Source organism: Lepidochelys kempii, chromosome 4 (assembly GCF_965140265.1).
Source record: "Lepidochelys kempii isolate rLepKem1 chromosome 4, rLepKem1.hap2, whole genome shotgun sequence".
NCBI lineage: Eukaryota > Metazoa > Chordata > Testudines > Cheloniidae > Lepidochelys > Lepidochelys kempii.
This window is the reverse complement of record NC_133259.1, coordinates 30105324-30133185: the sequence shown is the minus strand read 5'-3', so window position 1 is coordinate 30133185 and position 27862 is coordinate 30105324. Positions and strand designations below refer to the sequence as shown.

The following is a 27862-nucleotide window of genomic DNA, read 5'->3' as shown; positions in this document are numbered from 1 at the left end:
GTCTTCGGTGTGTGGATTTTTATCTTGGAGCTAAATTGAGTCAATCAGCTGCCCAGCATCCCATGATTTGTAATCACAATCTTCAGTCCCTATGTCTGTCTAGACTGATCTCTTAAGGAACCCGACTATGAAAACCCACGGGAGGCTTGGCCACATTTCAAACAATCAGGATGGGATTTTTGAAGGCAATCAGTGTTGACGCGCCTATTAAAGCTTTACCAATAGCTAAAAACTACACTAGGAACAGACTTAGACCAACTCCAAGTTTTTTGAAAATCCCACCTATTGGATTTTGAAGTGAGTGGAAATTAAAAACATAACCAGGTAGCTATCACTTCAGTTGTACTCACTTTAAGGCCAAAAAAATGCAAATTGCCAGTGTTAATCAGTGCCTGTAATTTACAAAGATACTTTTTATTTTCAGTCAGTTTGGGAGGAAAGTTAACATTTCTTCAAAAACTTAAATTATAAGACAGTTAAGATGATATACAGTACGTTTGATAACAGTTTCCATTAGAGGTTAGCGCAATATCTTCTCATTGACACTTAGAGAGGATTTTTCAGGAGGATTTTCTTTAGAACAAGCTATGCAGTTATTGAACAATAAAGGAAATGGGTAGCTATAAATGATGTTTTAAGGCTATATTCAGATCTCATATAGTCATCTGCACACCCGAAATTGTGCCTGAAATGTATGGAAAATGGTGCTCTCTGCTAACATAGTGCAGCTTGTAGAGTCTGTTAGTTACATCCCCAATTAATGAACTCCATGTGGGCAGAACCCTCCATCCTTGCTAACTGCCATTCACTTTGGTGACATGCTGCATGGATTCAGGGGTGAACCTACATAGAGCTCATTGCAAGATCAGGGACTTTGGCAGGAGGACTGAGAATCATGCAAAAAGATGACCCAACAGAGCAAGTTAAATGTTGTCTCCTCTACCAAAATGGAAGTGGACTGAACAAGCTCAGTAACCTTAAATACTTCTTTTAACCTTTTGCAGGGGGCCAGTGACAATTCAGTAGACTCCGTCAATCAAATCAGGCAGAGTAATCTTTAGAGGTGAGTGACAAACTCTTTGACTAGGGGTGGTTTGGAAGCTGAGCCATTATATGCTGTACACCAACAAAGTGAAAATGTAGCTGTTTATAGTATTAATCTTGCCTCTTGCTATAATGTTCATTTGTTTAACCCATTCAAGCATAGATAGTGGCATAATAATATTGTATACTGCAATACTGATGAAAGGTCCATTCACTACTTGTGAGACCAATGAAAATTCAGAGATCCACCTATTGGTACATGCCTGTACATTTGCATGTTGAAAGGGCAGAAGAAATGCACTGACCTGTGATATACCATCTGCACTAACAAAACTTCCATATGCCCAGTCCTAATTGCAAAATGATTAAAACCTGGGTGGGTCTTTCTTCTGGGGATGAAATAGATCCCTATTCTAACCAATTTACCTGAACCCTGAAGGGCTGTAACATGTTTTAACTGTCTTACCAAATCATATCTTGGTACAAAGTATGTTTTAATCCTTTTAGGATGAGCTAACCCAAGGTATGTCCCAATAAGAATTTGAAATTAGGACTTTAATGTCTTGCAATGTCATCCTTATGGACAGGGTGTGCAAGACTAGATACAGGTTTTTGTTGAAACCAGAAATAACTTTTATAAGATCATACATAATGATACATTGAGCTTACATTTAATTATTTTAAAAGGTCATAAGGCCTTTTGTCTTCTGGCTGTACCTTTTTGAAATAGTCTTCCTAGAACAATTAACTTTGCTTCTAACTTTCTTAAAGATAAGTTTGTCAAATTTAAAATTGATTTCAATGCTGATAATAAAGCTTTTTCATTTAAAAAAGGCTAGACAAGTGGAGAAATTCAACATTTCTCCATGGAGTTGTACATTTCTCACACCCAAAATGGATGACTAAAAGAAAAAGCCCAATATTCTGACAGATATTTATTCCATCTACAACTAACATTTTAGCTCTAAACGTTGTGTTGTAGTTTTCTAAGCAGTCTGGCAAGGACCTTGTACAGATGCAAGATTCAGTGGCCAGTTATATTTCAATGCATTAGCGCAATTGACTCACTTGTGCTGCTTAGATAGTAACAATTATTATCAGCACAGACTGTGGCCCATCCTGTCAATAGCAAAAGTGCCACTGACTTCAACAAGCTCAATGCTGCAGATAGTAAAAGCACCTCCTTAGAGGTGCTCAGCATCCTACGCTCCCAGGGAGATCAATGGGAGTTAATAGTAGGCAGCATCGTGCTCATCAGCTGGTGTAAACTAGCTTAGTACTATGACAACCCATTGAATTACACACTAGCTGAGGATCTGTCCCTTTGTTTTCAGTCATAACCTCATGAAAAAAATCACACTAGTATTTAGGGCCAAACGATAGAAAATGTCAGGACACTGCTGATTTATCAATGGTCACTAGCAGAGGGTCAAAGAACACACAGAGCTCACATACTGTATTTTAGCTTGAAAGCATAGCTGCTATTTACCTTGCAGCTGAACTCTGTAAATATAAGAAACATAAATACATTAGTAACCACACACATTTACACAACACAGTACTAGCAATATTAAGGGATGCAGTGCCTACTCTACATAACAGCCTTTTGTTAATATAGATACAGCAGAGTAAATGCTATTTGATACGCAACACACCCTTCTTTAAAAGTTAATGGCAGTAAAATAGCCAAAGTTCAGGTCCAGGCCTCAGTTGACTTCAGATTATGAAGTCAAACAAATCGCACAGCATATCTTTATCATCAGTGTGTCATTATCATCAGTATGGCAAAACACAGAACAGCAGTTAATATTACCACTGTGAGTTGGAGATCTCTTCTGAAGACATTTAGCCACATTTGGCTCTCCTGCCCATTTAATAGGAGCATCTTTCAGGCATGGTACACTGTACCTTTATAACACACAAGTATGTGGACAAGGAATAATAGTAAAAACACCCAATATTGGCTTGAAGTTTGCATCCTTACAGACAATTTGCATTATTTTAAGTGGAGTTTCACTGGGATTTGCACAAAGCGGGCTAACTAGGTGATCACTGTCCATATTTTCCACTTTGGCCCACAGTTTTCTTTTAACTTGATGGGAATAGGATTAAAGGGAAAGAGAAATTGTATATGTTCTTTGCCAGTCTAGGGGTGTTGCTAATGTTCTTCAGAGCAGCGGCCTTTCCTCAAGCTCACATCATCTAATCCAATGTCCCCGGTTCTGCCCTTCCCTTTTTCACCTTTGAAAATAACCTGGGGAAGGAAATAAGACACAATCAGATGTAAACTTAAAACAACTTGACAAGAATGGCTACCTGTTCTGAAGGGTCCCAGCAAGAGCATGGTCAGTCCTAGCCTCAGGGAACTTAGAGACATATCCCTGGATGTTGGTATTTGTAATGGATAAAACACTTCCAGTGATCTATAGAAGTGTACTTACTCTACTGATGGAAGCAGTGTTCAGGGAGGAATCTCTGTCTCCAAAGATGGTGGTCCTTCTCTTTACTGGAAGGAATGATTTAAATATATCTAATCCATTGCTTTAAAGATACCTCTAAAGAGCCATTTTATTTTTTGTAGTATTTTGAAAACATTTTCCCTTCCACATCGCAAATTGATCAGTTTGAACACTGGATGTATTATAAGCTGGATCTAGAAATAGTATCCCCTGTATAACATGTTCCAAGCTTCTGCAAAAATGTGCTAATCTAAGGCTTCCTACAACGTGATATAGCAAATGCTGCGTATCTGTGTTTTAAACTAAAAATGCACCTAGTTTGAATGAGGGAGAGCTCAACAAATTTAAAGTAGGATGAAGAAGAGACTATAAGGTGAGAGGACCATGGCAGAATAATATGCTGTAGAATGTTCCCTAAAGCCAAACTGGTACTAAACTCTACCTGAGCCTGTTTATTTTAATCCATCCACAATCACTAGTATCTATCACCTGCACGGCTGCACTCAAAGACTGAACTGTTTTAACATGAGCAAACGTTATTTTGTCCATGGTCTGAAAATTAATCAAACATTCCAGCAAGATTCCCTCCTTAGATGGGAGAACCTGACACATGCATGCTCCTTAAAAAAAAACCAGCAACAGGATATGTACACAGTGACCCTGTCAAAACTAGAATTTAGATAAAATTCATGTAGGATTTTGCAATACTTTACTACAATCAGACTTTATTACTGATGTAGAAAAAGTCAATACAAAAGCATGATCTACTATCAATTCTGTAAAATAATTCTGGTGTTTACTACATTCCCTTTAGGCCTTTTGGATTAATGAGGGAAGTTCAAGCAAAAAGACAGTATGTATATTGGATATATTGGCTTAAATTTTCAGAAACAACAAATAGTTTTAGATGCCCACTGGAGGCACCTTAAAAAGACCTTTTTTTTTTTTTTCAGAAAGTGTCGGAGAGCCCATAGGGCTGTCAAGATGGGCATCCAAAAACTAGGGTACTGAAAATCATTACTCATATTTTAAAATATGAGTAATCTTGCAAATGCATCTTGTTGTTGGAGTTTCTGTGATAAAGGGGCTGTTTGCTGAGCTGTGATGTTGCCTTATTCTGAGAGCCAATAGACTATTTTTAAAAGAATAAGGAGAAAAGGAGCGGGTGTTTATAAATCCATCTCTAGGTGCTGTCGTCCTTGTTCACAAGTTCTAGTGACCTCCTATATTTGTTTAGTTTTTAGTCAGGCAGAATATTTTATATTGGTACTTAGTATTTTTACATATGATGGAGGAAAAATATGTCCCTGGTGTGACTCCACTGCCAGGCATGAATTGGGCCCTTTTATTTAGAAATAAAACATAGGCTGATACTAGACCTAGGAGATGCTAGCCCAATGCTTCAACCTCTTATATTGAAAACTGTATAGACAGCTATACTTACACTTTTGATGCCTGAGTCTTGCAAAGTTATTTGCGTTTGTCTCCAGCCGTGGCCACCATTTCTTCCCCAAACCGCTGGTCCATGAGCACCATTTTTTCTTAAAAACACTTGGAGTAGACCAGAGTGTAGTCCAGATACCTTATGTCTAAAGGACAGACACAAGTCCCCTGAATGACCTAACTGGCCAAGTGGCAGGACCAAACGTGCTACTTTTCCCTCTTTGCCTTTGGGTTCAGAGATAGTCACATACTGTCCACCTGCAAAAGAAAAGGCAGCTCTTTTTAAATGTTTCCAAGCAAGGTCAGTACCCTTCACGTACAAAGATGCATGTATTTGATGTGCCATGAATCTTGCAAATTCCTGTCTCTTAGGGATTTCAAACTCCAGAACTTCTTAGAAATCACTGTTGTAAATGTGTTGCTGTGCTGCATTAGCTGTGGTAGAGGAGATTTAAATTTCCGTTACAAGTCATTGACTCTTTGACAACACTGCTGCATAGGAAATTTCACTCAGAAGACTTAACGATAAACTAAGCCTCCTAAATATTATTCTAGATAGCAGTTATGAAATGACAAGTTTTAGGCATTCTCATTAATACATAAAAAGAAAAGGAGTAATTTTGGCACCTTAGAGACTAACACATTTATTTGAGCATAAGCTTTCATGAGCGACAGCTCACTTCATCGGATGCATGCAGCTCACAAAAGCTTATGCTCAAATAAATTTGTTAATCTCTAGGGTGCCATAAGTACTCCTTTTCTTTTTGCGGATACAGACTAACAGGGCTGCTACTCTGAAACCTGTCATTAATACATTTACATTATGAACAAACGGTAAAATTTTTGAAAAATCTCAAGTCCCATTTTCAGAGATGACTTAGGCATTGAGTAGCCTAAGTCTCATTGCACTCTCCGGTGAGTCTTCTGTTAGAATGATACTGTTCATGTGAACGTTGTGACGTTGCACCCCATAATGCTTTATAGAAATATGTTTGAGTGTAAATATGGCATAACTGGAATATGTTTTTTGCTAGATATGCCATGTAACACATCTTTGCAAAGGTTATGTTCTACTGAATGTATTCATCCTATTTGTATGCATGTATCATTTTTATAGCTGAAGTTATGAGCGTTGTCTCTATGCTTGTATTTAAAGTGTTTGCTGTAGGAAGCACCTAAGGCAGCACTTGATCAACATAGTGTGAAGGTGTTATTCAAGTAATTGGGAGTACTTAGCTAACAATGGACCTTGATAGACACCAATCCACATCTGAACTTTCCTGGGAACGTTCAGACTAATGTGGGCAATGGCGTCGGCCTGTAGAGATCTGAGTCGTGCATGGACATGTGATTTGCCCATGTGACTCCAAAACTCCATCTTGTAGCTGTGATTCTACACAGGGGGAGAGAGGGGTTTCCACTCATGAGAGCGAGACTATATAAGCCCCTGGAAATCCCTCCATTTTGTCTTCAGTCTAGCCTGTAAAAGAAGCTTATTGGAACATCTCTGAGGGTGAGATTTACCTGCATTTAGTTTCCTACTATATTAGGCTTAGACTTGTGGGTTTTTGATTTACTTTGTTCTGTCTTTTATTACTTGGAACCACTTAAATCCTACTTTTTATATTTAATAAAATCACGTTTTGCTTATTAATTAACCCAGAGCAAGTAATTAATTTTTGGGGGAGCAAACAGCTGTGCATATATCTGTCAGTGTCATAAAGGGTGAACAATTTATGAGTTTACCCTGTATAAGCTTTATATAGAGTAAAATTGATTTATTTGGGGTTTGGATTCCATTGGGAACTGGGTATCTGGGTGTTGGAGACAGGAGCACTTCTTAAACTGTTTTCAGTTAAGCTTCAGCTTTTGGAGGATGTGGTTCAGACCTGGGTCTGTGTTTGTAGCAGGCTAGCATGTCTGCCACAACCAGGCAGGGCACTGAAGTCCCAAGCTGCCAGGGAAAACAGGCGTTGAGGTAGTCTCCGCACATAAAGTGGCAGTCCGAAGGTGGTTTCTGTGACCCAACCCGTCACAAACGTCATTCAAAAACCCATTAATATCCCCATTCCTTTAGTGAGAGATACCTGCACATAAATATAATGCAATAAATGAAAACTAGAAGACCTCATGGCAGGACATTTGTAAAAGCCAAAATCAAACATGTAATCCCAACAAATTCTTCTAGTGCTCCTTTTTATGTAGACTGCTAAACTGTGATAAATGAGATTTTAGCTCTTCTAAAAATCCCATAACCATACCAAGAGGATTTTTTTAAAAAATTTGAACTGATTAAAGCTAGAGCAGGGTTTCAAAGTTGGAATGGGACCCTAGGATAGGGGGAGGGAACACAATTTTTTTACAAATCTGAAATTACTAGAAAAAAATTACAAAACAATAATATCCAACTGAGAACTCCATGTTCTAACCATAAAACAAACAGCTTTGATATCACAGCAGAATGTCAAAATTCACTTTAAAGGTCTTAGCATTTTCAGGCTCTCAGACTTCAACAGCTCACATTTCATGGAACATTTCTGATTTACTATTTTTTCCATATTGTAGAGAGATACAGAATTTACTTAATTATAATAGTTCAACCTTTTACTATGAAGTTTAGTCGCAGTTTTAGTCAAACTAGACTTGAATGTTTCTTGTTGAGTTTGATCATTAATGTTGCATAAATGTTTGTTCTAAGCAAAGCTATAATGATTTTCTTTAAAAATCATTTCTTTGCAAGAAAATATGAATGTGATTTTAACGATGTGCCAAAACAAAGCAAACAATTGAATTACAAGAAAAAAAAGTCTATAATCTTCAGCAAAGCATTTAAGCATATGTTTAAAGTTAAGCATCTGCCTGAATTCCATTGACTTCTATGAGACAAATCACATGCTTAAATGCATTGCTGAATTGGCTATTCAGACAGGAACAGTCATGCAGTACAATCTACTTAAAAAAATGCTATGCTTTGTCTACATATCGTTTTTGGAACTGTACAATAAAATTGGTAGAAAAATTTCTGTTAGTTCAGTATGACTGTCTAGCATGGACACAGTTATACCAGGATAAAGGTGCTTATTATATTAGTACAAACACTTTAAACCAGTAGAACTGCATCCACTCTAGAGAGTTGCACAGATTTATCTAAATCAGTAGGAAAACATTTAATGATGACGAGATAACTGGCTCTGTGGATGAGGGGAAAGCAGTAGACGTGTTATTCCTTGACTTTAGCAAAGCTTTTGACACGGTCTCTCACAGTATTCTTGCCAGCAAGTTAAAGTAGTATGGGCTGGATGAATGGACTATAAGATGGATAGAAAGTTGGCTAGATTGTCGGGCTCAATGGGTAGTGATCAATGGCTCCATGTCTAGTTGGCAGCCGGTATCAAGCAGAGTGCCCCAAGGGGACACTACAAGAAGGATGTGAAAAAATTGGAAAGCGTCCAGCAGAGGGCAACAGAAATGATTAGGGGACTGGAACACATGACTTATGAGGAAAGGCTGAGGGAACTGGGATTGTTTAGTCTGCAGAAGAGAAGAATGCTGGGGGGGGATTTGATAGTTACTTTCAACTACCTGAAAGGGGGTTCTAAAGAGGATGGATCTAGACTGTGGTAGCAGATGACAGAACGAGGAGTAATGGTCTCAAGTTGCAGTGGGGTAGGTTTAGGTTGGATATTAGGAAAAACTTTTTCACTAGGAAGGTGGTGGAATCTCCTTCCTTAGATATTTTTAAGGTCAGGCTTGACAAAGCCCTGGCTGGGATGATTTAGTTGGGGATTGGTCCTGCTTTGAGCAGGGGGTTAGACTAGATGACCTCCTGACATTCTATGATAATTAACTTCATAGAGTGTGTGTGTGTAGACCTTCACCTGTTTTCTACATACAAGGTAAACCTGAAGAAATAGCATAGCACCTTTAAAATGCAGCTTTTGACAAACCACTTTAAAAAAACAACTAAATATCAGGGCTTTTGAAAGCCAACAAACAATTGGCCAGTTGCAAGAATAAATCTGTGAAATAACTGGGGTTTTGTTTGGTTGGTTTTAACAGTTTATAAGTAGCAGCAGTGTATGTGTATGAAGCTGGGGAACATAGAATGTAACTGGTAAAAAATATATATATATATATATATAAGAGTTCTAGCCAGCTAGCCAAGTGATATTTTTTAAACTGATGCTTTTCAAAACAACCCTTGAGTAAACAAAATTCATGCACTTTATAATCAAAAACTCATTGTAGGCCACACTTTGTTCGAGGACACAAGCATCTTAAACCTTATCTGTATGTCATGCTAAATTATGTCTTTTCGGAGCCACATGAGAAAGGAGTAGTGCTTAGGGGCACCATATAAAGTGTCTGGAAGGCATAATACCCATACAAGCCTGGAGGGGAAGTGTGGAGATCATGCTCCTTGCTACACCTGTTGAACAGTTTTAATCAGTACTGCCCCCAGTGCAGCCACCCTTCAAGGATGATGGCCCTGGCCTGACTCCATCAGATGAGGATGCCTCTATTGTAGTGCTGGAGGAAAGGACTTCCTGCACCCTCCCACCCACACTGAGGCTATGATTTAACTCATAGTATTTTACAACTGGGGAATGCATTTCTTTTCAGTGTCTACAATCCAATCACAAGGCATTCTGTCTATGATGTAATCCCATAGGGTCTAATGGAGAGCTAAAGGAGTGTGTTTAATCTCCATCCCTTTGGTGAGAGGGCTGAAGGGGAAGGCATGTTCAGGACTGTATGTTTAAAACAGAATTTCACCGTATAGCTCTCAATACTATGTGGAGACAGATTTGGTGGCAAAAATTGACTAGCTTCCAGCCTTGTTTTTTTGTCTAAACTCACTGTATTCTTTTTGTAAAGAGAGCAGATTTTCTGAGGTGTGTCAGTATGCCGTGGTTCACTGCCCTGAGTGAATACCAATTGGGATCCAGAAAGAGCCTGTGATTTGTGACATGGTTCATTAGTGCCCTTTTTTGTTCCATTCAGCTCAATATTCCAAGGTCCCTTTTTGCTACCCAAGATGTACGCTGCAGATTTTGAAAAATCATATATAGTAAAAATCTACCCTCCTTCCCTTTTTACTAAAACAGTTTTCTTGTGTACATACTTTTGTAATATTTTATACTGGATTTCTGTAAACTTTGCTCTGACTTGAGAATGTTAAGGTAGAAACAGAGCTTTGTACAGTAGAGCCAAAATTATTTCCAGCTTTGCCCACAATTTTAGTATTACCATACAAATAATTATGGTGGAATGGCAATTTTAAAAATATCTCCTCATACCTTCGAACTATAAATTTTACTTCAAATAGGATAAAATAAATTGGGCCACATTCTAAGTTCTATTCTTTCCTCCTTAATTGAATAGGGAAAACACTTTACTGTTCCTTCATAAACATTCCTATTTAAAGGATACAGGCTAACAAAGAGCCAGCTCCCCAGTTGAAATATGTTGGTGTAGTTCCATTAAATTTTGGTAGCAGCCTCCCCCCCCTACATTTAATGTGAGCAGGAGCAGGTCCTAAAACCATTGAGTTGTAGGCCATTTCTTAAACTACTGTAAATTAGCAAAGTTTTGAGAATTTCCTTCTGCTCAGATTAAATGTAATGGGAGCTCTGTCACCAACTTCAAAGGGAGCAAGCTTGGGTTCTTAAACTAAAACAGGTGTGACTAGACAAAGTTATTCTACCTGATGGATCTCTAAATGGTTCCCAGTGCAAATCATCATCTTTATCTTTGATCCATCCACACAGACCACTATCAAAGTTACAGCTGTGCACCAGGATACCTGCAAAAAACAGACCAGAAAGACACATCATAACAGTTCTTGATCCTTAGGGCTGGTGGACGACTGACCCACTTTTTGACTGGATAGAATTTACAAGCCTTACAAAAAATAAAGTGCAATATATTGAGCCATGCAAAAAGAAGCTCCAGCAATATTAACAAGTACTAGGCAAATAACAGTATCACTTAAGATACTATTTAGAGCACAAACCTGTGTTAATAAAATCCATGTTTGTAAAAAGAATGAGACCAATTAGTTGACGGGACAAAGTTAAAACACAGATGGTATAAAAACAGCTGATATGCAGGTATCCTGCAAAACTCTATCCTGAATAGAAAACTTGATAAGTACCTGGATCATCGTTCGCTTCATCCTCATCCGCACTAATCCCTCTTTCAATTTCAAATATTTCAAATAGATTATTGCTCACTCCAGGCTGTCGTGGTACTGTAAGAGAAAGTAATTTTTAAGGAAATGAATGAGGTAGATAAAAGTAGTCAATGACCTACTTCCTTATCTTTTATTAAAGGCAGAGAGAAAGCCTCAGGCTTAGGCTCTTCTTGATGAATTCATTATATTTAATTACATTTCACATGAAGATTCATAAACTTCCCGCCTCAGTGATTTATGCTGGAACATTTATCTGAGCTCTGTAAAAGGTGATTCAAAAAAATTCTGTCCTTAAAATAGGATTTTCTCTGCAAATACATTTTCAAATAAATAAAACAATCAAATGTACTCTCTGCTAAAGCATCATCAGCACCAAGTCAGCGTCTCAAAGGTTCTGGATCCAACTTTCACTGATGGTAAGAGGAGTCTGATGTCACACATGTGAGAATCTGCAATAATACCCCATGCACCTGACTAGCATTTAGAAACACACAATTAGACATTGAACCATCTCACTACAAAAGATTAGAATAAAATTTGACAATCCCTAAATGATGAAGATCAGGATTATATTTTGGAATAGGTGATACGGTTTACAATACTGCTGCCTGAGGATCAAACAGTAATCTGAAGAGATAATTGAGCATGCAAAAGAGAAAATGTGAAGTCAGATGTATTTCAGTTGAGTAAGTCTACCAAAAAATCCAGGCTTCTGCCTCTGTGCTTTTTGTCCTCCTTTGCACTATTGGTTAAATTTATTCTATGCAAAAACCTAGTTTAATGTAGCAAAATAATAGAGCCAGGTCTTCTATTTACCAGAATTTCACTTAATACACATGCTGAGTACTGCTCAAGAATGGGACATTGAGGAACACTGGACAAATAAGTAACATAGCAACTTGCTCCCAGTCCCTCTCCCCCACTGCTGCTGCCTGTGGAACTGAATGATGTGCAATCTGGCAAAAGGGAGGAGAGGAGGCTAAGGAGGTGCTCTGGGACTGGGTGATGGGTGGCTAAGGAGGTAGCTCCTCCCACCCATCACCCAGTCGCCGAGGACCTCCTTAGCCTCCTCTCCTCCCTTTCCCAAGGCTGCATATCATTCAGTTCCAATGCAGGAGACGTGGCATTTCCAAAGGACGATGTCACAACCTCTTGATTTGGTGCTTCCCAACCCTGAGAGCTAAGTACCATGTGCACCTGGGAGGAGGAGGAGGGAAGAAGGATTAACCCCCAACTAGGAGCATCAGAACCCCTCTGAACACTGACCCCAATACCACTGCCTTGCTTTGTGATCTTGGACAAGTCACTTATCCTCTCCACATTTTATTTTGCCTACCCAATAAGGATGTTGCAAGGCCTCACTAAAGAATATTAAGTGCCAGACTAAATTCTTTGGGGGTGGGGACTGCCTATTCTGTGTTTGTACAGTACCTGTCATGGGGCACTGGTCTCTGCTCTACTACAATACAAATTATAATCACAGGCCTCCCAAGTGCCACACATTTCTCTTTAATGTGCCATTTGCCTCCGTTTTCTCAAACACTGCAAGGCAGCATGAGCCAAATGTCTCCAGGTCTCATCCTCAGGCACAAGGGAGAGAGAAGGGGCGGGATAGGCAGGCAGCCTTCCTGCTTAAGGACTTCCAGCACAACTGGAGCAGGAGAGAGAGTGCAGCTCCAGCCTGCACACCTGGCAAGACACACACAATGGTCAGGTAACAGATGTCACTACAGTGTGAATCGTAGGAACTCGGGATATCCGTTCCTGCATCACCCTTGTGTCTCATTTTATGCACATCTCAACCCCTGCCATACTCTTTGCCTTCACTACACCCTTGTCCTATCTCCTCCAGTTACCTGACTCTCCACTGCTCTAGAGCCAAATGCCTCATTGACTTCCCCTCTTCCCCCGGCATGAAGGACTCAAAAATGGCGAGAGGTATTTTTCTGAAACTTTCCAAAAAAATATCTGGGCAGAGAGCATTGATAATTTCAGCCATAAAGAGATGTGTGTGAGAAAGTTAGGAGCAGTTAAAAAGGGGGAATTTAGAATGGAAGCTGGAATTCAACCATAAACATAGCTGTCGCTATAATACAGGCTCTGTGCCCCAGTTGCTGCGCTCAGCTGTGTAACAACTACACAGAAAGGAAATAATGCCTTTGCCCATGAGGGATTCTTTGACTATGAAACTTGTAAAAGACAGGACTCCTTGAAATTAAAAAGGCCCTGGAGGGATTCATATTTGCAGAATATAGAATGGCTGCAATGACTGTTACTTACTTACACTGCCACTTAAATACACTGACCTTGAAATTCCAGACAGTTCCAGGGACCCTTATTATACTAAAGGTTCTCAGTGCTGCCTTGACTCAAGATATTCTGTAGCATTCTTCTAACCACATCTGTGTGCCAAATTTAGGTCTCCAGATACAGTACACAAATGTTGTGTCTGAAGGACAGCTGTAAGCTGTAGCTAACTAGATTATTGCACTCGTTACAGCTGAATTGAAAATTCCTCTTCCAGCCACACATATAGCACATCATTGATGACAGTAGCAATGCATTTCAGACTTGTCCTCAGATATTAAAGCTCCCTGTGGTGCTTAGAATATTTATGGTTTTATTTAATTATTCATGCCATCAAAACATAAAATAAGAACAAGATGCATGCTCGCAATTCAGTTTTAAAATAACTTCTAAACTGTACCAATAGGCTTTTTAGATGACTGAAAATAAAGATAAATTTAGGTGATTTAAGATTCTGACCAGAAATTAATATGGTTATTTCTATTAAATCACACCCAAACTGAGGAAGAAAACACTTTTTATCCAGAGTCTTTTTTGCACTGGAAGCAATGTGTAAATAACACTGTTGAATGTGTACTCTAACCTGTCAAATCCAGGGAACTGGAAAACACTCAGTAATATAAACAGAATCTTAAATCAGGATCAAATAGTTTTTATAATATATGATTACAACTTTTGGAATTTGAACAAAATAACCAGGTAATGATAAGAGCTTGACCAAACACAAATACGTCCTTTAACGGTAACAAATTACATGTTATGAATAAGATATTTTTAATCCTTGTATGCAACATTCATGTATGTTAATAATCAAGCAAGCTCCGCACGCACCAGGACCCACGAACTCAAAGGGGCACTAGACCCTGCCATAAAAAGAGACATAAAACCTGCAGACATATCTCCACGATTACGATGATCGATCACAACACATGGGTTCTACACATACCGATCACAGGTGATATACCTCATCTAGTGCAATAAATGGCCCAGTAACAATTGTGTGGGTGAAATGAGACAATCACTACACTCTTGCATGAACTCTCACAGAAAAATAAAAGACAAAAACACCATATCACTTGTGGACAAATACTTTTCACAAAACAATCACACCATATCTGACCTCTCAGTCCTCATCTTCAAAGGAAACCTGCACAACACCTTCAAAAGACAGCCCTGGGAGTGTAAATTCATAATTTTGTTATACACTAAAAATCATGAACTCAATAAAGACACTAGATTTATGTCTCATTACAAATTCCTAGAACCCACTAACCCACCTTTCTTTTGTGACTGCAGAGGTGTCAGCTGCCCACTTCACCTTGAATGGTCACTTGCAACATGTTAACTCCTTATGCTAATCAATCTGTTCCACCTTGTATTTAGCTGTGACACTCTGAGTACCTTTCCCAGGTCTAAAGAAGAGCTCTGTGTAAGCACTAAAGCTTGTCTCTCTCACCAACAGAAGTTGGTCCAATAAAAGATATTACCTCACCCACCTTGTCTATTAATCAAACAAAAGGTTAAAAAAAATTCTGCAGTACACTGGATATTTTCCTTTATATTTCGGTCATCTTTAAGAACAGTTATTTTTCTTATTATTTTCTTCCATTGTAAATTCTTTAGCATTAGGAATGTGTCTGTCCATTTGTAAAGTAATGTAGGTCATGTTCTTATACTCTCACTCATGCTGAACAGCACCTCCTTCACAAACAGTCCCAATGACTTCAGTGTGACCGTTTGCAGAGCAGAGTATTAGAATTTGGCCTTTTCATCTATAGCGCAATACATCATTTTTAATAATAGTTTTCGCTATTTTGTTTTTAACATCTGTTTTGCTTATACATTAATTTTCTTTAGCTTTAACATTAGAAAAAAGCCCATATAAAAGCTCTACATACCCTGAAAATAGTTAATATTTATGCTATTGCGCGGTTAGTGTAAGTCTAATATACAAATGGAGATAATCATTAACCTCAGCAAGCCAACAAACCAAAATGGAAAAGCTCCAGAAAAGACTCTGAGCCCCTGTTGTAAACAAAGACCTACTCCTTCCCCAAAACCCTATCCAACAAATGGCATTTGCAGCATGCCCATGTTATTGAGTACAGGCTATTTCAGACCAAAGAGGGGAGCAAGTTTCAGAGTCCTGGGGCCCTCACTGAGAATACCCTGCTCTTCTTTTATAATGAGGGTGATCCAGCTTGAACTCCTCTTCCTACTGGAGCTATGGCAGTAGGACACCGGGAAAGAGATGGTCTCTCAGATAGGCAAGTTTAGCAGTAATGCCTACACAAAAGGTTTAAGATCCATTTCAGTTAGGTGCTTAAGCACCTGCCTAACTTGAAGCATGTGACTAGTGTGATGGATTTTTGTTGAATCAGGGACTTATCAATTGGCAGTAAAATTCCCATTAAGGATTTTTAAGAATTTGTATTAAAAAATTCTAATCGCTACACAGAGCATTACAATCAGAAGTGAATCAGTTTGAAAGATACCACAGAAGTGTTTTTAAATGAAATAAAACAGAATAAGTAACTATCAAAGAGGGAGTCTGCTGAAAGTCCAGTGACAAAGTAGTATAGAACTAGAGTTGGATGAATAGTGAAAAATAAATTTTCAAGAAAATGCAATTGAATAAAAACTGCAAATTTGCTTTGGCAGCCAGAGATCCATTTTATGTGCTATTCAGACTCAGGAGCTGGGGCCTGTCTTGGAAGTTCATTGGGCTTCACACCAGTGGATGGAGCAGCACTGACATCTTATAAGAGAAATTTTCCATGAGCGTTTCCATATGAGGAGAGATTAAAAAAGACTGGGACTTTTCAGCTTGAAAAAGAGCTGACTAAGGGGGAATATAATAGAGGTCAATAAATTATGAATGGTGTGGAGCAAGTGAATAAAGAAGTATATTTACCCCATTACATACACATGAAACAGGGGTCACACAATGAATTAATAGGCAGCAGGTTTAAAACAGCCATAAGGAGGTACTTCACGAAGTGCACAGTAAACTTGTAGAACTATTACCAGGGGGATGTTGTGAAGGCCAAAGGTATAACTGGGTTCAAAAAAAGAGTTAGATAAATTCATGCAGAATAGGTCCATCAATGGCTATTAGTCAAGATGGTCAGGGACACAACCCCAGCCTCTGATTGCCAAAAGCTGAGAGTGGACGACAGAGGATGGATCACTCAATACATTGCTCTGTTCTGTTCACTCCCTCTGAAGCATCTGGCGTCGGCCACTGTCAGAAGACAGGATATTGGACTCAATGTATGATTTTGTCTGACCCAATATGTTCTTATCATCCTACCATCTTTCCTCTGCTAGCCAGAATCCAAGGGCAACTGAATGGCCCTGTAATTTCCCTCTTCTTTCCTAGCACTCTATAAAGGGATGTATAGTGGGGAGGGATTTGAGAATACAAGCACATTGCCTACAAACTTCTAGATCTTATGCACCTGCTGATTGTTGGTTACAATTGCAATGGGTCAGTTCAGGGAAACTCTCTTTTCAGATACATTTATTATCTTGTTCCCATTCACTTCCCTGAGCTTGCCCCATCAGCCAATATGATGCAGTGTCACTTCATCCCATGCTATCAGTACCCAGGACCAGTATTGGTGAACTCCCTGTCCTATTTTGATAAACTGTAACCATTTAACATAACAAAGTTCACCCTGTTAGCATTATCTTTTGCAGCTTTTCTTCCACACATTGTAACCCCTCCTCCCCCTACCTCAGGGCAGCAGTTTAGGGAGACTGGCCAGCAGTCCATGGCAGTAAGACTCTGCAATAGCCATGTTCCCATGGGAGGGAATGGAGAGTATTTTCTGATGTCCCTGAGTTATGCAGGTGCCCTGAGAGCTGTAGGACATTCTGGCAGATCTTTGTGCCTTCCAAGGTTAGGAGAGTCATGCCCACTGCCTGCTACATGGAGACCCTTATCATTTTGCCCACCCCACTTGCAGAATGAATTGCAGGAAATCTCACATGTGAGATGATAGTTTCCTGACCCTAACACAGGTTTTCTAGCTTTACAGGGCAAAGTGGTCCCCAAGTCACTAAATGAAATTCCACTTCCAGTCCCTGTTTACCATATAGACATGAACATTCATGTATAGCAAATTTAATAGAACTATGTATAATTTAGGGCCCCAGATAAAGATTTCTCCAAAACTTCTTCCAAAAGATCCCTTCTAATGTTAATTTCACGACCTTGAGAATGCTTTAAAAATGCTTTTCAGTGCTGCACTCTAATGAAAGGAATGTGCATTCATATCCAGCAAACAAGGGAGCTACCATACAAGACACAGGAATCTTAACATGGTCCATGTGTACTCTTCTTTCCTAAGACCGCTACGTATGCTGAGTGGAGATCCTGGGAGAAAGAATTTGCCACAATTATTTCTTGTCAGCTTTCCAAACCTTTCGTGTGTACTTTACTTAGCATATCAGTGTAGTTTTCACTTTACTTCAACTGTTAGATAAGATTGTTAAATATAAACTTGACTTCTTCTTAGAAGATTCCATGAACTATATACACTGAATGGTATTTCTCAAGGAGGCTGTGTAGTAGAAGTACATAGTTGGGTGAGCCAATACACTAATTTTACAGCATTCCTCAAGTTATTGAGTAAAGTTCTTCATAAAGGGATGGGAAGAGAGGGGAGATATTTTTTTACCAGATACATAAGACTGATTCTCACGCTGCCTTTTAATCTTGAAAAAGTCTTGTTACTTCTCTAATCTGTTCACCAATGGCTAAATTTGGGAAGCTGAGGTATGGTGAGTATATTTTGGGGTTATTCATGATTATGGCCACCTCAGTTTTTTGGCAATTTCAATAACAAAAAAGAAATTGAGAACTGAAGCACAGCTTCATATCGTTATTAATAATACTAAAATAATAAAATATAATGCAGTTTAAACATAGCTGATTCCATACTGGAGCAATTATGCATGCAATTCCCATTTGCCAATAAATGTAATTGAGAAATAGATATGAAAGTTCCATACTTAAAGCAAATTAAATGTGGTTAAACTCTTAATTCAAAAAATTAAAAAATAAAAAGAGGAACAGTTACGAGGTCTCCAGTGCTCACATATATTAGAAATAGCTAAAAGAAAGCTAAACAGTCAGGGGCTAGATCATGGCCCTCGGTCCCTGAACCACTTTGACAGCACTTTCCTATTTTGCTCCAAGCAGGAGAGGAGATTGGTGTGTCTGGGGTTGAGGCAGGAGGGGGGAGAGGGGAAGGGGCAGAGGTCAGACTGGAGGAGATGTACATCATCTTACCCCACCACAAGCCACCCTACCTGCCCATGGTGTGTAACCTAAAATTCTGCAACCTGAGGCCACATTAACTTTCGCTTAGGGAACGCCCCCTGCTAAGCAAAACTCTTTACGGAGGGTTTCCAGTGGCAGCTGCTGGTAGTCATAACTGGCAGTGCAGCTGTATTGCATATTAGCAAGCATCTGGGGGACAGAGAGTCTCTTCGTGGACAGCTTTGTGCTTCTGGCAGATTTCTTGAGAGCCTGGAAGGTCTGCAGGCTTTTGGGTGGAGAGGAACATGATGATTTTGGGAAAACTCTTGCAGTCTCTCCCATTCTTGTGTACCATTGTACGTAGGAGAGGGCAACATGGCCCTAATTCAAGTAGAGCCCAATTCTGTATTCTTCAGGCAGGTATAATGTCCACTAACTTCTTTAACCTAACTCTTGTTACTTATATTGACGTGCACTTTGAACAATTCTACGTTTATACAAGACAAGACATGTCCTGTTAAATCTCTTCAAAAATTGAACTGCTTTTCTTTCAGCAAACAGATCTAGAAGATGAACAATGGCTATACAATCAGTATGAGTCACAGATAGACCATCATAAACAGCAAGCACAAGCTTGAAAGAATCGGGTGTGAACAGAAAATTGCATGGAAGAATTTTGGAAGTATGTGATTTACCCATTATGTAAAGGATTCAGGCCCTATGACTCAGCTCCAGATGCCACATAACAATAAAACATCTATTTTCATAAAAAACATAAAGCCAAACTCATTTTTAAAAGGTATCAGAATAATTGGGCCAAACTAATCCAAATAATGTAACTCCACTGACATCAGTGGCTGAGGGTCTACATTCATTACCTTTAGCACTGTCTCATTTAAATAGATTAAAGGATTACATAACCATACTTGCTGCACCTTCTAAGGCCTTTTCAGTCTTAAGAAGAGGGCCCCAAAAATTCATTAATATAAAACAAGCTTTTTTATAAAAATGGGAATTGAATATCCAAATCTTTTAGGTGGCTTTGAAAATCTCAACCTTAAAAACTAATAAAGTCTGTTCATTAAGAGCCTTATCCAAAGTCCATTTTAGTCAACGGAAAGATGCCTACATACTTCAGTGGGCTCTGGATCAGATCCTAAATAGCTGAATATTAACCCCGTGCTACATTCCAGCAAGTTTTCATTCACGCTGTGTCAATATCAGGAAAAGATTAACCTTGCTGCCAGATGCCATTGCCTCATCTGACAAAGTGGTTCAGAAGACAAGAATAGCAAGTTCATGAACAAAACCCAAACTACTGTCTTGTTTTGTTTCTGACGGTGAGATAGTCCTTTTTTTAGTCCTGTAGTAAATACTGGTAAATGAGTAAAATACCAAAGTAATCTAAAACCTTTCCAAAAAACGACCACATTATCTAAATATCAGTCTAACCTACACCAGTCGGTGATCTCTGTCATCATTTAGGAGACTAATGAAAATTACAGTGGTCCAAATGACCGTGCTAAGCAACGGATTCAGGGACATTTTGCTAGGGATATTTCAGAGAATTTCACCTCATATATGGGGCAGGAAGCCAGAGAAGCAGAGACATGGCTGAGAATAGATTTAGGAAAAATAAATGAAGGGAAAAAAAAGAAAACAACCTGAAATGTATGTTTGTTTTCTACAAGAATATTACCAGGCACATTGTCTTTGCTGATCTGATCAGTAATATGCTGAGGCACCATGAATTCATTGCTGGATATAGTCGAATGGTGCTGAGGCATCACTCTCCTTCACTGTGTGCCCCATATCCTGCCACCTACTGAAGCCCCTTCCTCCCATCCAAGTATAATATACCAAAAACGTCACCCACCTTTTGGTGGTGGTCAGCTGAGCTCCCAGAAAGGGCCATCATTTGCAACATTAAGCTATCATTCAGCTGCAGCACTAACTGTTGGAAACAAGGAGATATTATACTGAAGAAGTTACTTCCTCAAGCCCTTTAGGTAGTGCATGCACAGCTAGAAAGCCAACTCACAATCTCCCTCGATCAGCAATGGCTACCCACCCCAGGGAATAAACCAGCCTGAAGGTCCAAATTTAAAAGCTGCTATCAGACAAAGACAGAACAGGATTGAACAATTGGACAATATGCCCAGTACTGCCCCCTAGCCTGTGCCACAAAGCACCACATCTCCCTGTTTCCCATTTTTTATGACTGCCCCACTGCAGTATTATTGTGAGCCCTCAGCCATGTACTGAGGAGGAACTAGTCTAACAAAGCCAGCACAGTTCCTGGAAATAGTTTACTACACTCAGTTCAGTCCTGCATTACATTCAGTGGGGAGGCTGACCTTAGTAGCATCCACCAAATCATCCCCTTCCAGGTGTACAATGATGGTTCCAACATGTCTGCATTGCTGCTGTGGAGCCAATGAAGCGTGCAAGAGTTGATCTTTTTCATGCCCCCTCAGGTCCCACCTGGGGAGCGACAGGGACCTCAGTGCAATTCACACTTCCCTGGTGACATCTAGCAGCGAGCCAACTACAAAAGGAACAGCTTCTGTTGCCAGACATGGGTATCAATCATGGTCATCGGTAGGACTTAAGCATATGGATGCTAGCCAAGGTGAATCATGGGTGGCTTACCAGAAAATCTGCTGGAGTGTTAGAAACAGCTTTAGCAGGAAATTTTAAGATGTTTATAAGTTTTTAAAACTTCAATACCATATCAAATGGAATTAGCAATGAAGAGAAACTATAAAGAGCTTAGGTTTCAGAGTAGTAGCCATGTTAGTCTGTATTCGCAAAAATATTCACTTCTGAGCTGTAGCTCACGAAAGCTTATGCTCAAATAAATTTGTTAGTCTCTAAGGTACCACAAGTACTCCTTTTCTTTTTATAAAGAGTTTATTTGACCATAACTTTTTAGTTAACTTCTCAGCTGATGTTGTTAAGGTTTTGATTGACTGATTGGTTAATTTTTTAATCTAGAAATAGATTCAGATTTTGATCCACTTTTGGAATGTTGCTTCTCCTTTTGTACAAGAAGGAAATAAATGTCAATATCCTAAACATTACACAGCTGTCTCATGCACTATCTCAAAATTCTGGGCAGCTCTGAACCTCTATCTAATCTATGGCATTTCTAAAACACCTGTCATCATAATATCTAAGCTCCATGAAACAATTAAAAAATGCATACCCTAAAGGGAAGTATTTGCACAATCTCTTCCTTGCTCTCATTATGCTGTATAGATTTTTGTTTGACTGTTTCTACATCTTGTCTTACCTTATCTACTTTCCCACTCCCCCTCCCATTTGTCCAACTGTGAGTGAGTCTTGGAGAGATGTCACTTCCAGGGTGGGCCACTTATCCAAGAAGGAGATGTTGCATTTGGGTTTGAATATGGTCAGGCAGTGTCTGATCTGATCTGGTGACACAGAGGATTCCACATGGGGATGTAACCCACAGGCAGCTGCCTATTTGGGGAGCACACTGAGAATGTGTTTAACTAATTGTAACACTTTCTTTAGGTGACCTCTCTATACTGCTCAGTCTGCTATGTGCTCCACTTTTGGGTATGAGCCCACAACAAAAATCACAGAAAGGGAGAAGGAAGCAAGATACAGGGGATAAGGAGCAGACAGAGGTTCAGAAAAGGAGGGGGAGGAACAACTTGAGCTTGACTTTGAACTTGGCCTTTGCATTACAAAGGAAGGTGGGAACAAAGCTCTAAAGCTACCCAGTAATTTACAGCACCAGCCAGGGGTGGGAGCAGAGCTGGGTACAACTAGTTAAGTCAGCAAGGCTGGCAGCTCCTTTGTGCTATGTATAATGCTTCAGTGAAGCCCTTTCCTCTGGTAATCCCTCACCAAACAGCTACTCTTGCTGTTTCTCTGACATTCTAACAATACATACATACCAGTACTGTACACTTAGGAAAAATCCTAATGTCCAACATGGTACCTTACTGCTGTGGAAGGGAGCTCCAGTGCTGACCTGACTAATCCCAAGGATGATGAGGCTGGTGCAATGGGGTGATGTGATGCACTGAGGCCAAGAAAAGGGTGGAGAGCCTGTTCATACAAATAGAACATTGGAAGGGGATAGGAGGTGGCTGACACACATGGCAAAGAATGCGCAGCATCTGGGACTTCAACTTTAGGAGGGGAGCGGGGAGAGAATTCAGGGCTGACAGGGAGGATAGTTTTCACCAACTGTAATTTTTCACTAAATAGACAAAAAAAACATGTCTCTATGGTAGGAATCTAACGTCTATATATGAATGCAGCCCTTATGTACATTTTCAATCTGGAACAATATTGGGGAACATAAACAAAGCAAGCCAGTATCGTGAAAATACATGAGAATTGCCATCTTTTCTGAATGTGCTAAGTGAGGGAATATAACTGCTTCCTTCCTATATGCTACACGCTATCCCCTCCTTAAATACAAGGACATTGTTCCTTATCCATACCTGAAAGCTCTCTGTGGCAGTAGGGCATGAGAGGGCAACAGGCATGGCTTTCTGTATGCTACATAGTGCTAAGTACACAGACAGTGCTCACTGAATAACAAACAACAAAAACAGAGCTGTGTTGGAAACTGTTTTCCAACCGTGACTGCAGGTTTCACTTTCAGAGTGAACATTATAATATGCTCACTTAATAAGTGCCTGGGGATGGGGGCAGTGTCCACCATATTCTGGGTACTATCAAAATACAAATGTCATAAATATAAAGGGAAGGGTAAACAGCTTTAAAATCCCTCCTGGCCAGAAGAAAAACCCTTTCACCTGTAAAGGGTTAAGAAGCTAGGATAACCTCACTGGCACCTGACCAAAAAGACCAATGAGGAGACAAGATACTTTCAAAGCTGGACGGGGGGAGAAACAAAGGCTCTCTCCGTATGTGTGATGCTTTTGCTGGGAACAGAAAAGGAATGGAGTCTTAGAACTTAGTAAGTAATCTAGCTCGATATGCATTAGATTCTGTTTTGTTTAAATAGCTGATAAAATAAGCTGTGCTGAATGGAATGGATATTCCTGTTTTTGTGTCTTTTTTAACTTAAAAAAGTTTTTTAAGCTTTTAACTTAAAAAAGTTTTTTGCCTAGAGGGATTCTCTATATTTTGAATCTGATTACCCTGTAAGGTATTTACCATCCTGATTTTACAGAGGTGATTCTTTTACTTTTTTTTCTTCAATTAAAATTCTTCTTTTAAGAACCGGATTGCTTTTCTCATTGTTCTTAAGATTCAAGGGTTTGCGTCTGTGTTCACTTATGCAAATTGGTGAGTATTTTTATCAAGCCTTCCCCAGGAAAGGGGGTGTAGGGTTTGGGGAGGATTTTGGGGGGAAAGACGTTTCCGAGCTGGCTCTTTCCCTGTTATATATTTGTTAGACCCTTGGTGGTGGCAGCAATAAAGTCCAAGGGCAAAAGGTAAAATAGTTTGTACCTTGGGGAAGTTTTAACCTAAGCTGGTAAAAATAAGCTTAGGGGTTTTTCATGCAGGTCCTCACATCTGTACCCTAGAGTTCAGAGTGGGGAAGGAACCTTGAAAACAAATAATTTAAAAAATAAATGACAACAAAGCAGGCCTGCTGAGGGTTACACCAGGAGTGCCCTACAAATTGTCAACATCTAGGGCATAAATGGAATCTTGAATCTTGCTCACACCTTTTATTTTATGTATATCAAATAAATATTTAATATGGGATGAAGAGAAGGGATAACATGAGACTAAAAAGCACATATCTGTGGGCTTGATATGGAGGGCAACTGAGTACCAATATGGCCTATTGAAGTCAATGACAGTAACAGGTGCACAGCACCTCTCAGAATCAGGCTGTATTGTGTACTGAAGTGTATTGAAGGATAAACAACTGATCTCAGGCTGTGTATATATTTCAAAAACTACTAATGGCTACTCCTGAGCACTCATGAACAAAATATGATACACACCGCAGATAATCTCTTTTCCTTAGGTTCCTTGCAACTACAATAATTTAAGATCACATTCAAAAAGCAAACAAACTTAAAAACAGTTTGTACCTGCCAGAATTCAAATCTCTATATTTTGATCTCTACATAAATGAAAGCATACTTCTCAAAACAGAAAAATCCTACAGAATTAGTAGATAACGATATATTTTATAGGTTTTTTTTAAACTGACCTATACAATTTAGTAGAAAATTATCTTTCTGCTATAAAATTCTATAGGATGGTTCAAAAAACCCTGTAGACGGGAGATCACTGACTGCTGAATTCTATAGATTTTTAGAGTAATTTCTGTAGAACCCTATTCCATTTTTGTAGAAACCAAATTATTTCATCCCTATTAAATTCTATATGCCTTTTCAATAAGGTTGATAGAACTGCAATCTTGTAGGAGCTATAAGAGGAATTGTCATTTAGTTTCTCAAGGCTGCAAGCTACCTGAAGGAACATTTTACCCCCATTACAGAACACTCATTATCTGAACAAAACCCCAAACATGTCATGAACAAAGGACAGTATTACTACTCCAGGCACACAGAACACAGAGGAAATTAGGAGTGGCAGATACAGCTTTATATAACATTACTTTTAACATTTTAAAGATGTTTCCTCCTTGCTACCTGCAGCTTGTACCAGCCTAAATATGTGTCTGTTACTCATTACTAGGCTGAGAAATTACCTAACTATAGACTTTGCTCTTGTGGGCAATCAGAATCAGTCATCAGAAATACAAAGTATACTTTAGTAATGTAGGATCATAGCAATTAGAGATGGAAAGGACCTATAAGAACATTGACTTGCTGGGTCCATCACCTTACTGAATGTTAAATTGACACTATTTTTACAGAAAACATTTATATTTAAGATTCAGTTTCTTAGACTGAACAAGTTATAGTGATGGTTTTAAAATGACCCTTGAAAAACAGTTTTAAAGATCCTTTGAGTAGTTCAGAAACAACTTTTTATCTTCCTTAATTCTTTCTAGTTCATTTTTTTCTCCACCACAAAACAGTCAAACTGCCTGCAGCAGATAAAATATTACCAGAAAAACAAATCCTTTATTGAATGAAATATTTCACTGTGTAATCATAAAGAACACACCCCTAGAAGCTACTGTATAGAAATCAGAATCACAAACAAAACAAAACAAACCCCACAAGTGCTTGTCCCCTGCTCTGAAACAGTAAATGTTTCCTCCTATACTGCTTGAGCAGCTTTACTGGCTGAAGAAAAGGGCTGATCTAACACACACTCCCAATCTCTATAATTAACTGCAGCCACAATACTAAAGATGAAATAGGGTGTTGAGTATTTCTTGGCAGGCATGTTTAACTATACGCATCAGCTATGTCATTTGTGGTATGTAGTAAAGCTTGCACAAAAATACTGCAATATCTTTCAGGGAAGCTCTCAAAATGATGCTTCTACACACCGTGAGCATCTTCAGTATCATGAGCTGATTTTTGTAGGCACATTCTATAAAACAAGCCCCAGTATTATTTTTTGTGTGTTTTTGTTATGGGTTAGCAGTAAATATTAGAGAGACTACTACATGAATCCACACAACACACACAAAGCCTTACTGGGGTTCATACAGCAAGTGCTGTTTCTTTCAGATTCATGCAGTCACTCAACATCTCAACTTTTAAACCTATTGTCTAAAACAGGGGTCGGCAACCTTTCAGAAGTGGTGTGCCGAGTCTTCATTTATTCACTTTAATTTAAGGTTTCACTTGCCGGTAATACATTTTAATGTTTTTTAGAAGGTCTCTCTCTCTATAAGTCTATATATTATATAACTAAACTATTGTTGTATTGTAAAATAAACAAGGTTTTCAAAATGTTTAAGAAGCTTCATTTAAAATAAAATTAAAATGTTGATCTTATGCCGCCGGCCTGCTCAGCCCACTGCTGGTCTGGGGTTCCGTTCACCTAGGCCGGCAGTTGGCTGAGCGGGGCCTGCGGCCTGGACCCCAGCTGGCAAGGGGCCGGCAGCCAGAATCCCAGACCAGCAGTGGGCTGAGCGGATCAGCCCACTGCTGCTCAGGGGTTCCGTCTGCTGGCTCCTGCCAGCCGGCATCCCAGCTGCCGGACCCGCTCAGCCCACTGCCAGTCTGGGGTCCTGGCCCTGCCCACACACAGTGGGTACCTACCTTCTCCCTGGATCTGGCCATTCTCTTCCTCTCTCTTTGCACTGAGCTGAGGGTGGGAGTGCACTGAGCACAGGGCTGGGGGTGAAGGAGCAGGCTGGGGGTTGGGGTGTAGGGTCTGGCCAGGAGCTAGAATGAAGGAGGGGGCTCAGGGTTGGGGCAGGAGGTTTGGCTGTGGAGCGCTTACCTGTGCAGCTCCCATTTGGTGGGAGGGGTGCAGGTGGGAATGTGGGGGTGGGAGGAGGTGCAGGAGCTCCCATTTGGTGCTCAGGGTTGGGGGTGGGGATGTGGGGGGGTGCAAAAGTCAGGGCAGAGGCCTGGGAGCATGTGAGGGGGATGCAGGTGTCAGAGCATAGGGTGTGGGTGGCCTGGGTATGTGTGGGGGTGCCAGAGTCAGGGCTGGGGTTGTGGAGGGGGGTGAAGGAGTCAAGCAGAGGGCTGGATGTGTGTGAGGGGGGTACAGGGCTCAGGGCAGGGGCCTTGGGGGTGTGCGGGGCTGCAGGGCTCAGGGCAGAGGGCTGGGTGTGTGGGGTGCTCACGGCAGGGGGCTGGAGGGGATATGCCCCGCTTCCCCAAGCCTTGCCCCCGCTTCTTCTCTGCCTCCGCCGGGAGCAGCGAGCACTCTGACTCTGCTCCTCCCCAACTCCCTCCCTCGCAAGGGCCGGCAGGGAGGGAGGGACGAAGAGGAGAAGGAGGAGCAGGAACCCAACACACTGTGGGAAGAGGCAGGGGAGCCGGCAGCTTCTGCCCCCTGCCCCCATGGGAGGGGGCAGGGTGCAGAGAAGAGCAGGCTGGGCCGGATTTTTAACGGCATGCTGCTGCCTGCCGGAACTCCGGCAGGCAGCAGCGTGCCATTAAAAATGGGCTCACGTGCGGTCTTTGGCACATGTGCCATAGGTTACCAACCCCTGGTCTAAAATATTCAGAAGGAGAACAATGGACCTCAACAATGCTAGGCCAGGGGACTGAACTGAAAGCCTGTTAACCC

At 40.2% G+C, this 27862-nt stretch overlaps 2 protein-coding genes across 24 annotated transcripts in view; one reads left to right on the top strand and one right to left on the bottom strand.

The window, feature by feature from the left end:
• TBCK (TBC1 domain containing kinase) overlaps nucleotides 1–27862 on the top strand; it is a 281017-nt gene that overhangs the window by 235575 nt on the left and 17580 nt on the right. For 17 of the 18 annotated variants that reach the window (XR_012158526.1, XR_012158524.1, XR_012158514.1 and 14 more), the window contains one exon: nucleotides 1005–1063. The gene's annotated coding sequence lies outside the window, so the exon portion shown is untranslated. Of the gene's footprint in view, nucleotides 1–1004; nucleotides 1064–19272; nucleotides 19469–27862 lie in introns of those variants that run through there. The other variant, XR_012158509.1, reaches the window with a different exon arrangement.
• The window catches only part of NPNT (nephronectin), a 103854-nt gene continuing 76366 nt past the window's right edge, over nucleotides 375–27862 (bottom strand). For 5 of the 6 annotated variants that reach the window (XM_073340844.1, XM_073340840.1, XM_073340841.1 and 2 more), the window contains 4 exons: nucleotides 11104–11199; nucleotides 10654–10752; nucleotides 4948–5204; nucleotides 375–3298 (listed from right to left, as the gene is read on the bottom strand). In XM_073340844.1, coding sequence (XP_073196945.1) covers nucleotides 3203–3298; nucleotides 4948–5204; nucleotides 10654–10752; nucleotides 11104–11199 — 548 coding nt within the window. In that variant the 3' untranslated portion in view covers nucleotides 375–3202. The remainder of the gene's footprint in view (nucleotides 3299–4947; nucleotides 5205–10653; nucleotides 10753–11103; nucleotides 11200–27862) is intronic. The other variant, XM_073340846.1, reaches the window with a different exon arrangement.